Source organism: Aspergillus bombycis, assembly GCF_001792695.1.
Source record: "Aspergillus bombycis strain NRRL26010 chromosome Unknown contig00017, whole genome shotgun sequence".
NCBI lineage: Eukaryota > Fungi > Ascomycota > Eurotiomycetes > Eurotiales > Aspergillaceae > Aspergillus > Aspergillus bombycis.
Genome location: NW_019170019.1, coordinates 301,530 through 314,572, shown reverse-complemented (window position 1 = coordinate 314,572; position 13,043 = coordinate 301,530). Strand labels below are relative to the sequence as shown.

At 50.3% G+C, this 13,043-nt stretch overlaps 5 protein-coding genes across 5 annotated transcripts; 3 read left to right on the top strand and 2 right to left on the bottom strand.

Moving 5' to 3' along the window:
- Window positions 1-244: 244 nt before the first annotated feature.
- On the top strand, window positions 245-1,896 carry ABOM_002198 (uncharacterized protein; the record flags this gene model as incomplete). The annotated part of the gene is made up of 5 exons (XM_022529328.1): window positions 245-863; window positions 924-1,038; window positions 1,098-1,214; window positions 1,278-1,600; window positions 1,661-1,896. 5 exons carry the CDS (start codon window positions 245-247, stop codon window positions 1,894-1,896), a joined length of 1,410 nt encoding a protein of 469 aa, XP_022392033.1.
- An 867-nt stretch (window positions 1,897-2,763) lies between these two features.
- ABOM_002197 (uncharacterized protein) lies at window positions 2,764-3,852 on the bottom strand (the record flags this gene model as incomplete). Its single annotated transcript, XM_022529327.1, has 1 exon — window positions 2,764-3,852. One exon carries the CDS (start codon window positions 3,850-3,852, stop codon window positions 2,764-2,766), a length of 1,089 nt encoding a protein of 362 aa, XP_022392028.1.
- Window positions 3,853-5,916: 2,064 nt separating this feature from the next.
- On the top strand, window positions 5,917-6,965 carry ABOM_002196 (putative NmrA-like family protein; the record flags this gene model as incomplete). Its single annotated transcript, XM_022529326.1, has 3 exons — window positions 5,917-6,225; window positions 6,301-6,395; window positions 6,452-6,965. The coding sequence occupies 3 exons, from the start codon at window positions 5,917-5,919 to the stop codon at window positions 6,963-6,965; spliced, it is 918 nt and encodes a 305-aa protein (XP_022392029.1).
- Window positions 6,966-7,531: 566 nt separating this feature from the next.
- Window positions 7,532-9,025, top strand: ABOM_002195 (amidohydrolase; the record flags this gene model as incomplete). The annotated part of the gene is made up of 3 exons (XM_022529325.1): window positions 7,532-7,903; window positions 7,957-8,201; window positions 8,254-9,025. 3 exons carry the CDS (start codon window positions 7,532-7,534, stop codon window positions 9,023-9,025), a joined length of 1,389 nt encoding a protein of 462 aa, XP_022392030.1.
- A 115-nt stretch (window positions 9,026-9,140) lies between these two features.
- Window positions 9,141-10,667, bottom strand: ABOM_002194 (aldehyde dehydrogenase family protein; the record flags this gene model as incomplete). The annotated part of the gene is made up of 3 exons (XM_022529324.1): window positions 9,141-9,767; window positions 9,818-10,597; window positions 10,650-10,667. 3 exons carry the CDS (start codon window positions 10,665-10,667, stop codon window positions 9,141-9,143), a joined length of 1,425 nt encoding a protein of 474 aa, XP_022392031.1.
- Window positions 10,668-13,043: the final 2,376 nt, after the last annotated feature.

Genomic DNA, 13,043 nt, shown 5'->3' with positions numbered 1-13,043 from the left:
GCTCTGTATTCGTTTGGTATGTACAGTACCTGGGGGTACATCTCATGCCCGGACTGAGCCCTGAGTGGGGAGATTTACAGGACTAGCAACCCCTGCGCATGCCGCAAGTCCACGATACAGATCATGTCGACCTGCGCTGATCAGGCCTTATTTAGATAAAGCGTCAGAATTCCATGCTGTTCCTTAATTCCATCTGACAATAATTTTCCTCCTTCATTCCACACCCCTTTCCTGACTGTTCAAAATGGCCGCTGCGCAGCTCATTGACGGGCTGTCCAGTTTGGGATCCGGAAAAGGCCAAATTCAGAAAGCAGCGAGAGTCCATGTCGCGATAACTCCAAAGGCTCTCTGGGGGAGGCGAGCCAATGTGTCGTGGGTTTCCAGCCTCCCGAGTATGGGGTTGATGGTCGCTGCGCCTCTTCTCGTGCTCTTGATTTCTGTAGCGCTCACCCACTATGATGGCTCAATTACGAAGGTGCTCGGTGACGTTTATTCTCATGGCGCCCTGCCGCTTCTCACGCGATATTGCCCAACTGTGACCACGCAGGGTATCAAAGCTTACATCTCCTGGCTGGTCTTTCAAGCATTCCTATACCAAGCCCTCCCGGGGAGGATTGTGTCCGGCCCTCCCACTCCCGGGGGATATTCGTTGCCATACAAGGTCAATGGCCTATGGTCCTGGCTGGCAACCCTAGTTGTATTTATTGGCCTTGTTAGGGCTGGAAAGCTGGACCCTACATTTGTCGCAGTGCACCAGGGTGAACTGATTATTATTGCGAATATCTACGGATTTTTGATCACGGCTGCGTCGGTTGTAAAGTCCCATTTATTCACCCCGAACACGAGGGATGTTCGATTTAGCGGTATGTGAGGAGACACAGTTTCTTCCACGACGAACAAGGGTATTGACAAAAAATTGACAGGATCCATAATCCACGATTTCCTATCTGGAGTGGAACTGAATCCCCGCCTGGGCAAGCACTGGGATTTAAAGCTGTTCCAGATTGGACGCGTTGGGATGAATAGCTGGGTGCTTGTGTAAGCGGCCTTTTCCCCTTCAGACTTCATATGTAGGCCCTAACGGTACCATCTCGCAGTGATCTGTCCTTTGCTGCTTTGCAGTACCAGAAATTTGGCTACCTCACAAACTCGATGGTAGTTGTGGTTTTGCTGCATGCCTTGTATGTGGTAGACTTCTTCGTTAATGAAGACTGGTGAGTCTCGGGACTAATATCAAATGTCCTGGAATGGTCGACCATTTAATAATTTCCTCTCAGGTACCTAAGTACGATAGATATTGCCCTGGATCACTTCGGCTTCAACCTGGCATGGGGTTCCGCTGTGTGGTTGCCAGTGATTTACACCACGCAAGCACACTACTTGGCGTATCACCCAGTCCAGCTGTCCGGGCTGCAATGCACACTACTTTTAGCAGCTGGAATTGCAGGTTATGTGATATTCCGATCTGCAAATCATCAAAAGTATCGCACCCGCCAGTCAAACGGAACCAGCTTGATCTGGGGCCGAAAGCCTTCCGTCATTCAAGCAACCTACCAAACCGCCGATGGTTCGTCACATCCATCTATGCTTCTCTACTCCGGTATGTCTCCATGCGCCCAGTCCACGGTGAACCATGTAATGCTAATAAATCCTCGAACAGGCTGGTGGGGATGGGTCCGCCATCCAAACTACATCGGCGATTTGATTTTCTCGTTCTGCACTTGTGCGGGCTGTGGCTTTGCACATATCATCCCCTGGACGTATTTCTGCTTTATGGCGAGTCTACTGATCCATCGGTCGTTGAGAGATGACGCCCGTTGCTCCTCGAAGTATGGCGACCGATGGACTATGTACTGTGAGATTGTGCCGTGGAGGCTGATTCCGGGGCTCTTCTGATGTGCGACGGCTTGTCTATAGATTACGAGGTTGTGGAGTACAGATGAATACTATTTAAGACAAGGATCAAGCAGTAATATCCTGTCTATGTAAATCTCCTCTGCTAGAATCATTTCCTGTCCTACCTTGGTGTCTGAGTCAACAGAAAAAGGATACTGGTAACGTATAACCCGGGGATCAGCTGTGTGTATAGGCAAGTGTTTGATCAATCCAACATATCCTCAGCGACTGCTCCTGGCCAAAACAGGGGTATGGCCATTTCCATCATTCGCTTAACTGTAGCTGCGTAATGGCTCCAGATAATGGAAGAGATCGAAGCACAGCATCTCGGGTATGGGTATTCCTTCTGTCATATCTCTTGGCACTGTGTATAGAATTCGACAGAATTAAAGTTTTGCTTGGTATTACATGGCGTTACAAGTCTGAGTGGCCAAAAGACCAAAGCAAGGATGTGATATCGCGCGATGCCGTCTTCGTTCAATATTACACCGACTTTTGGACCCGACGCTGCACCTTGGCGCTAGTCTCGGTGCCAGGCTACGGGTGCCTGGCGGGATGAGTACATTCTGACAGGTGGGTCTTGGGCATTGATAGAATGGGCTTGGTGAAAAAGATCTGTCTAAACAGGAAGCTAGCTTTGGCGGTAGTGATCAGCTTGCCCAGCTAGTGGTGTCTACAATGGCCATGATCTTCATGGAGAACGAACGGAAGCTGCCTTCTGTGGTCCGCTGCCCTTGGTATATTTTTAACCTGGCCCTTATCCGGTAGTAATCGACAACAGAAAGATGGATTAAAGTGAAATCTAACTTCAGGACAGACGAGTGTTTACACAAATATAAAACAGCTGAACAGAGACAAGCAGGCTACTCATGCACCGGGCACCAGAATCAATCTCTTGGTCAAAGTGTCCTCAGATTCCCATGCAGACGCAACATCACTCAGAGGAACAGTGAAGATCGGGAATGGGATCTGCATTTGGTTAATCATCTTCATGATTTCCGGCAGTTCTCTCCTCCAATCCTCCACAGTGAAGCAACCTATTCCAGTGCCCAGGATGCAAATGGGTCGGTGGTTGATCAGGTAACTAGGCACCACGTCAAAGATATGCGGACGGTCCGCAACATTCCCCACTTGGATGTACTGCAAGTTTTCTCCACGCACGCCCTGAGCTGTCTGCAGAATGCCCGAAGCAGCAGGACCGCTGCCAATGTAGTCCAGCACGATATGCACCGGCCCCACACGTGGAGGGAGGGCAAAGGGCTCCCGGAGCACGACGCGATCGTCGAGCCCTTCCACGGCGGCCAGAGTGTCTTCATTGCGCGACAAGCCGATGATGCGAGCGGCGCCCAGTGAGCGCGCGACGATCGCTGCACACCTCCCACTAGCACTTGTCGCGCCGATGATCAGTACCGTTCGTCCCTGGCAGCCACCAATGACACGGCATTGCAGGGTCATCCAGCTGCACGACACCGGATTTGCTAGTGCCGCGACCTTGACAGGGTCGGTTCCAGGGTCAAGCTTTATGACATGTCGTAGGTTGACATTAGCTCGTTCAGCAAAGAGCGGTGCCGCAAGCTGGGTGATGTAGTACATGTCGCCTGTGATCTCGTCGATTCCGACTCCGTCAACGCTGGGGTCATGGGGTAACGGTGCCTTGAAAGTTGTAGAGTGCGCGCCGGCGGCTCGGCTTCGGACAACCCGTGTCACGCTCGTAGCGAGAACCTTTAGCTGGAGCTGTGTAGGTGACGGCGGCGGAAGATCAGGGATTGAGATATACTGTGGCGGTTTACCCCAGGACATCACGAGAGCGGCTTTCATGGCGTGGTCCGGGTCCACGAGGTAGGGCGTCTTTCGGTGCAAATCATGGAGGGATTTCAGGGCGAATGTTGCCTTCAGAGTGTCCTTGAGACGGCCTCTCAGTTTGGTTCGATCTTGGGTGGACTGCTGGTCTCCCATTGGGATGGATGGCAATGTTCCTGAATTGGGCTGTCTTCCAACGGCGGTACAAACTGGCAGACGCTGCAGTGTCGCACAATCATTGGGTCAAGAAGTCGTGGCTAACAAATTGTTCTCCTTTGCAGGGCACATTGTGGGATTTTATCTCATATCCCCTGGCCCGTATTCCAGGTGGCATCTCCTAGTGTAAGACACAAAGCAATGGACATCCTAGACAAGTCTCAGAACGGGGCTTTGCCGTATATCAGCTTCCAGTTTTCGTTGGCACCTGCGGAATTTATGGTGACACCCATATTTCCGACTTTTGGTCTTGAATGCACCTGGCATGGGTGAAGAGTGTGCCGTGACGCCTATCGTAAGCGATGAAGCGCTGCTTTGAGTTCTGAATTCGGGCCCCTGCATAGAACTGTCAGCATGACTCAACGGTTTCAGCCCAGGGGGCCCTGTCCACGTAAGGTGCATCATGATTGGGAGCGTTTTCATATCACGTCTTCATTTTCTTTGCCAACTCAAAGGCTCCAGAGTTGCTCAGAGCCTGGATGTTTCATTTGTCACACTCTATAGATGGGAGTAATCGAGTTAGGTTTTCGTATCAGCATGCTCACTCCAACCGATTTCTGTCTGCGTACACTTCTCTTGTGCTACCTTATATTCGATTGAGTTTGTCTAGAAGACTCTAGAGCCATTCTCGGTTAATTTGAAATTCGCCTGAATCAGGGGCATTTGTATCATGAGGTCGAAAATGTCTCTCCACAGGTCATTCCAATTGTAGACTTGGCTTTTCCGTCCCCCTGGCCTTCCAGGCTACAGTTAGCGACATGTAGTCATTGCCTCCTGCAGCAACAAGGTCTTGAGAAGTAACAGAGATTCTACCATTCCAACCATAGCAATGTTCTGCCCGTCGGGCGGCTTGTGGTGTCCTCAACCCCCTATCGAACCATTTGGCAATTGACCTACAGTAGGCGGACATTGGGTATCTTCCGCTGCACATCGGGCACCTAATTCCCGCAGAGAGTAAGACACACCTCTTTTCAGCCGAGTTGACGCGAGTATTTATGCAAGATGAGCTTCTAGAACTGTCGCTGGTTCCGGAGGGGGGGGGAGGATTCATGGTTTCGAACAGCAACTAATAGTATACTCATTGCTTTTTTTCCAAGCAAATTTCTTCTCGTACGTCTAAGTCACTGACTTCCAGGCCTTGTTCTGGGCGGTTGTGGTTGAGTCCTTTTGAAACTGTTGGAGTAGTGAGTCTGGGTGGTATTGAGCAAAGTAGGTCTTGGCTTTGGAGCGATGGCGGAGCTGCTATGCGTTGAATGGTATTGAATAGAGATGTCGGTTGAGTGTAGTGCACCATACAGAGGTATGAAGATAGAGCTTAGAGGTTTGGGTCCTATTTTGGTTATTTTAACTCCCAATTTAGATTGGCCATGACCGGTATCGATTCTTGGTATTGCCTCTGAGGATGGAGGGAATATATAGCCACCCAACCAACAACTTTGACTCAAAAGGGCCAGAATACAGATTTTTTCCCTTTTCACTACTCGTATACCGCCAGAGCCAGGAGATGTCTCCTGAAAACCCCTGCAACTGGCTAACCCAATCCGAGCATTATAAATACGAGACGAACGACATATGATCGGCATAGGGACAACTTCCAGGCCGAGCGTACCACCCAACCAAACCCCCTACGTCATAAGCAGCAGACATTAGTAATAATAGTCTCCCCTGCTGCGATTTTAGCCCCAAAAACCTCATATAATTTAGCCCCGCGCAGCCAATCACACTTGGTGGTTTGGGCCAACCTTCGGCTTGGCTGCATGCTTAGGAAGCAACTCTTACTCCATACATACAAAGAGAGGCAAGGCAGATGTAACAGAAATTGTTAGAGCGGCGCGGGATTATCAATCGCGTGATTAGCAATCATCGACAGGGGGTATGTTTATCAATATAAAAATACTGTCGACGCTGCGTTGAAATAGGCACTACTACTTAATTTCATTACTCAAGAAGACCTTTGCAGTAAACTGAGGCTAATACGATAATTGCCGTCATCCCGAAACGAATATGACCCTCAAATACCTCATCACGGGCGCGACAGGCGGCCTGGGCCGGTATGTCCTGGACTACTTCGTGGCCAACAAACCTCTGCATGAATTCGCAGCTGCGTCGTCGAGAGAGTCAAACCGACAGCAATTCGAAGACCGTGGCATTGCTTTCCGACAGGTTAATTATGACGATCCCGCTACGCTAGATACCGCGTTCGAGAATGTCGAGAATGTGCTTTTTGTTAGTACCAACACGTTCGATAATGAGAAGCGTCGAACGCAGCATCAGAATTTCGTCGATGCGGCGAAGAGGAAGGGTGTTCAACATGTATGCCCTTTCTTTTCTCACTTTTATTTTTTGTTTTTCTGAAATTGCTCTGGCAATGGCTAATCGATTTGCTAGGTGTGGTATACATCTCTCGCGTTCGGAGGATTCAAGTCCGATTCAAAGGCTGCAGTGCAGGCGGCGCATTTAGAGACTGAGGAGATGCTTCGGAGGTACGTTGACCTTGGTCAATTCCGGCAGACCTTGTCATCGCTAACAAAATCCCCAGATCCGGAATCACCTACACCTCCATCCGAGAAGGTGTCTACACAGAAGCCTTCCCCGTACTCCTCAACTGGTACCCCGACTCAACTACCGTCCCTCTGCCATCCGACGGCCCAATGGCATTGACCCTGCGGTCCGAGCTGGGCGAAGCGACCGCGCGGTTAATAATCGCCGGTGGCCATGAGAACGAGATCGTCCTGTTGACAGCCGAGGACACTATTCGACCCTCGGAGATCGTGGATATCATCAATGCCACGACGGGCCGGCAGGTCAAGTTCCAGCGTGTGTCACCCGAGGAGTATATCCGGACCTACGGTGAGAATGATAAGGGGGGAAAGCCCAAGGCCTTCTTTGAGAAGACTTTGACGTGGTATGAGGGCATTGAGAAGGGTGAGTTGGTTACGACACATCCGTTGATGAGGGAGGTTTTGGGCAGAGAGCCTACAAAGCCCCGTGATGCCATTCACGGGTTGTTGGCGAACCCTGATTACACGTGGCATCAGAACCACGTGAACTAAATGTATACTTGTAATTAACTTAATGTGACACGCTTTCTTTCTTGTTTCAGGTGGAGTTGGTTTTATTGCATCGTGCTGTGACATTGAGGGGCTTAGGTATCTTTGCGCGAGGTGGATTTAAGGGAAGAAAAGAGGAATGATAGACCTAGTAGAGTATTTCAAGGAAGTCGAAGCGCCTTTCCTTCTAGGACAAAGTGAAGACTCCAATAATGACGACGCGCAAATGTCAACTATCGCTGTGTCTACGCTTGTTGTTAAACTATTGGCAAGAGAAACCTCGGTTCTATGCTCAAGAGGATCAAGGTCGTTGGCTGGAATTAAGCATACTTCATGCACCCCACAATGAGCCACACGCAGAAGATACGCTATCATCTCATTTGGTGATGAAACAAGAATTCTATCTGCCAAGTTAATCTTATCAATTATGGAAACTTACGATTCCCCGCCCATCGGAGGTCTCCGTGTGGGGAAATCGGTTGCTCCGTAGCGGGATTTTGCATATCAACCCTCCAAAAGACTGACCAAATCTTCAGACGAGTGGCCAAACGAAATTAAAATTCAACATCATGCTTTACACCCACGCGACAATCATCACGGTCGACTCAAGCCGACGCATCATTGAGGACGGTGCCATCCGCGTGCAGAATGACTTGATCGCGGATATCGACAAGACGGCAGCCCTAAAGGCTAAATACCCCGACGAGGAGGAGTACGACCTCACCGGCCGGATAGTCATTCCGGGCCTCATTTCTACTCATATGCACACGGCTCAGACGCTGCTGCGGGGTGCTGCCGATGACCTCGAGTTGGTTTCATGGCTGTGCGAGCGGATCTGGGTGCTGCAGGGTAATTTCACGGCTGAGGACGGATATGCCGCAGCGCGGTTGAGTATCGGGGAGATGCTGAAGTCGGGCACGACGTGCTTCTTGGAGAGTATGGTATGTATTAGTAACGACTGTCATTGCCTGGAAGTTGGTCTAAATCACGGCAGTTCGCGGACCGCTACGGATTCGATGGCCTGGCGCGAGCAGTCGAGGAAAGTGGCATCCGTGGTTGTTTGGGTAAGATCGTCATGGACATCGCACGGTATGCCAAGGATGATGCCTGGGCCATGCATCCCGGACTGGTCGAAGATCGCGAGACATCATTGTTGGGCACGTTGAACATGTGGGAGAAGTGGAATGGCAAAGCCAACGATCGTATTCGCGTGTGGTTCGGCGCTCGCACCCCTGGGGGGTAAGCATTTCCGTGTAAACTGACATTGGAACTGCCATTGACAGGACGATAGAGTATCGGATACCCTGTACCGTGAGATGACCAGTTTATCCCGCGAAAAAGGCATCCCCATCACTATGCACTGTGCCGAGGTGCGTGCCGACCGTGACTTCTTTGCGTCGGTCGGACACACACCCATGACGTACTGCGACTCGGTCGGCCTCCTCTCGCCATCGACAGTGCTAGTACACATGGTGCATCTAGATGACGACGATATCAAGCGACTTGCGGGTTCAGGAACCCACGTCGCGCATTGCCCGACCTCCAACGCCAAGCTTGCCTCTGGGATCTGTCGCGTACCGGACTTGCAGCGTGCCGGTGTGAATATCGGCCTCGGCACTGATGGCGCTCCATGCAATAATACCTGCGACCTCCTGCAGGAGATGAAGCTAGCGGGTATTATACATAAGAGCTTGTCCTATGACCCTACCGCGGTCCCGGCCGAATCTGTGCTAGAGATGGCGACCATCAACGGCGCCCGTGCGTTAGGGTTGGAAGATCGGATTGGTAGCTTGGAGATTGGCAAGAAGGCCGATTTTGTCGCTATAGATACTCGGCATATCCACTTGCAGCCCTGGTTCAACCCCGCCAGTGCAGTGGTCTACACAGCAACCGGTAGGGATGTCGATGTCGTCGTGGTCGATGGGGAAATGCTGGTGCGTAGTGGAGAGCTGTTAACCATGGACGAACAAGAGATTGTGCGCGAGGCGCAGCGAAGAAGTCAGGAGGTCGTCGCCAGAGCCGGGTTGAAAGATCGAGTAAAGGCTCGGTGGCCGGTAGAATGAGCAGTCTACTCTATAGGACTACACCCTGGATGATATGCATGTACCAAGCAATTGATATTGAATTATGTGGCTATCGCTTAAAGTTCGCTTCGAAATATATACACGTCATCTCTCCTCATGCGTCTTTAACGAAATACAAAGCCTGAGTGTTGCACCAGCCGGTCAATCCAGTCACTCCCCACTCCGAACCAATTCCACTAGACTTGTGGCCGCCAAATGGCACATTAGGCACCACCATGAAGTGTGTGTTGACCCAGACATTACCAGCTTCCAGTTGGCGCGCAATCCGCTGGCCACGCTCAGAATCCTTAGTCCAGACCGACGCTCCGAGTCCATACTCGGTGTCGTTCGCGCGTGCGATCACGTCCTGTTCATCGGACCACTTGAGGATGGGCAGAATAGGCGCGAAGGGCTCCTCTTGGACAACACGCGAGTTTTCCGGCGGGTTGTCGACAATAGTCGGCGGGACGAAGAAGCCCTTGGAATCGGGGATGTCACCTCCCAAGACCGAGTTTAGGCCTTCGGATGCAATGTGTTCGATCAGGTTCCGGGCCTTGCCGAACTGCATGCTGTTCTGGAGGGGACCGAAGAAGACATCGGGTTCGGTGCCTTCGCCTAGCTTCAGGTTCTTCACGAATGCGACGAGCTTGTCACGGAACTCGTCATAGATCTTCTCGTGCACATAGAGACGCTTGATCATCATGCAGATCTGACTCGAGCACAGGAAGCTCAGAACACCGACCTGGTTGAGTTAGCCATAGTTGATTGACGGTCACGGGCTTTCTGTTATACCTTGGGAATGATGGCATCGATGTCGACATCGTCGCAGACAATAGCAGGGTCGTTACCACCCAGTTCCAACGTAACGCGCTTCAGCGTCTTGGCACAGCTGGCCATGACTCGGCGACCGGTCAAACTAGAACCGGTGAAGCTGATCTTGTCGATACCTGGATGCTCGGTGATCATGGGGCCGAGGTCATCCCCGCCGCTCAGCACCTGCACCACACCTGGTGGGAAGCAGCGGGCAGCAAGCTCCCCTAATTTCAAGTTGCAGTAAGGAGTGAAGGGCGACGGCTTAACAATAATGGTGTTCCCGGTGTACACTGCGGGGATGATCTTTCCGACCGCCAACATGACGGGAAAGTTCCAGGGCACAATAGCACCTCCAACCCCGATGGGGATGTGTCTCTGGACCACCTTGTGCTGTTCGTTGTCCTCAATCACCGTCTCCGGGACTTCGAGCTTAGGGATAGCTCGTGCCCAGATGACGGCGTTGTCAAGTTCACCGGATGCTTGGTTTAAGGGCTTCCCTTGCTCCTGGGTCAGTAGCTTGGCCAGGGTATCCTTGTTCTCTTCGATGGCGTCGGCAAAAGCGCTCAGGGCCTGGCGCCGCTCCTCAACTGTTGTTTGCGACCATGTCTTGAAGGCCTGGCGAGCGGCGTTCACGGCCTTGTCCAGATCCGCGGCGGTTGAGACTGGGACCTCGGGGTTGGGTTGTTGGTTGGCGGGGTTGATGCCATGGCGCGTTTCGGCGGTGGTGGTCAGTTCGTTATTAATAACGTTGTAGAAGGTCTATAGTTGGGTTAGCGAGAAGCATCACAGTTGGGTCAGTGGTTCACCTTACAGTGATATCCAACGTCATGGTGAATTAATTTCTCGCAGAGACTCGTACAATTATTTTGATTACAAGGGGGGGGGGGGAGTTGAGGGGTAATTGGAGACAACGGGCGACCCCTCTCTTTTTATATGGAGTCGAATGCCCCCGTAAATGCTCCCGATGGTTCGACCATCCTCGGTGTCTTGTCCTACAAGTGCCGTGATTGATCAACTGAGGATGACACGAAAGCCAAGCAGACCGTGCGTCGACGGTCGATGTGGGGCACTCCACGAGACGGTTCAATAGTGACTTTTTGGCAGGCGACGTAGACTGCAATGATCTGCGGGTGCATCTTTGGAGTGCAGATTGCATTCATGATAAGGTCAAAGGTCAGCGATGCAACCCTAATGCAGGCACTCTCCACCCATACTGTACTGTCTATGTACCATGTCATCGTCCCGAGAGAGCTCCCTTCAGCATCCATGAACACCACGCCCCTCTGGCAGGACTTGAAGTGGTGAACCTGTACATATTTCTTGGCATTTTCTGTTGAGCAAGACAACTGTGTGGAGTGTGGGGTCTCTGCCGCTTGCACTCGTTACTAGAGTGGCGCTTTAACTAGAGTTGGCATCTACTCCGGAGTCTCGCTTTCTGTGCCATGTGGAGTTCGTCATCCTTTAGTCTGGATTACTGACCGCTACCTTCAACAATGGTCTGCAAAGCGTAGTCTATACCTCACTAGTTGGGTTGAATCTCCGTCGTATAGAGATCACGCGGCAAATTCGAGTCCAATCAAAGGACACGCTGCGTCCACGTCTCGCTATAAATTCTTATCAACCATCCATCAGCCTGATGGAGATATCGTATATTCGTTCAACAAGAGAATGGATCACCATAGTTCATAAGTACTGAGATCATTTCAAACTTAGGCGTATTCGCCATTCCTGAGATGCAATTTTATTGTCGACCTTCAAGCAACATCTATGGTTAGTGAGCCACAGCATATTAAGCGTGGTGATGTGCCGGCGCAGTTACTTTATCAAGAATAGCAAGGCTCCGATCATTTAGTCATCTAAGACTCAAATACAACCAGCTAAACGTTGAGAATAAAGTGTCCTCGATTATAGTGCAAAGCTTGGTTGAACGTTACTGACCATTATATGTTTCACCGTATAGATCACATATATGATACGGCAAGGGACTATGACGGTCTCTCATATCTGACATTCGGATAAATCCGTTGAGGCAATGGACATTAACATGATCTAGGACAAAGATCTGTAGAAGACTTCTTGCCATGGTCTTTCTATATCACTTCGCCATAGGTACTGCGTAAACGCAAAGGAATCTTGGCCCAAGTACCCGGCAGACAATCATTTACGGTAGGGAATGGGTTGGTCCAGTCACGCCGAAGAGTAGATAGCAAAGCCATCTTCCCCCGTCCCTCCACTCTTTTGATGTTTGGATGGCTGCGATCAAGAAGGCAATTCACCATAAATGTATTGCACAGCGCAGCGGAACAATCCGTTCAACACCCTTCACATCATTGACAGGCGTATTCTTCGCCACTTTCTATTTTATGGAATACTTGTATCTTTCATCGTGTCCTTGCCCTGCATGAGGGTCTGGAGGAGTGGTATAGTTCTTAAACTAGCTCTGTCGTGATCATCCAGCGGTAATGTCTATCTGTTCTGTCTGTTTAAGCACTCTCTGTCTGGTAACTCGTGTCGTGACTTTCCTAGCAGCCCTCAATATCATGCCACCATCAACAACTTCCCAGTGATTCAAAATACATTAAGCGATGCTCCAGTCTCTTTTCTTTTTCCCTTGAAATTAGCTCTGTTTTGCAAGTCCTTCAACTTGTATATTTGGATTGAGAAGATAAATTAATGCAGTCGCTGTAAATCCCTTGTACGCCACTTATCCCGAAGAAAAAGCATGTTCCTGGAATAGTACTGAGTCGTGAGGAACTGCGCATGCATCTATAACCACAAGGCACTTCTACCGCCAAACACGCTCCTTTGCTCTGGACGAGCAGCTATCAGGGCATTCTTGAATCAGGAAGAACATTCAATCCTAAAGTCATTCCAACCTACAGGGCTGATAAGATCTAGGTCCCGCCATAACCCATGTGAAGCCGAACCCGTTGCTTGTAGATGGATGGTGGAAACCCGCAGGTTAGGTATAGACTAAAATATGCCGGCCAATTGCTGTATCAATAGTATCCTGGCTTCGATTGTTTGGTTATATAGGATGCAGATAAAATTAATTAAATATTTAGAACAAAATACTGTCGATCGTAGTGTAAAGCTTAGTTGAGTATCATTGGCCATTATGTTTCACTATATATCTCTGACTTTGATACGGACGCCCAGGCAATATATACTAACATGACTCCGGACCAAGACCCGCAGAAGACTT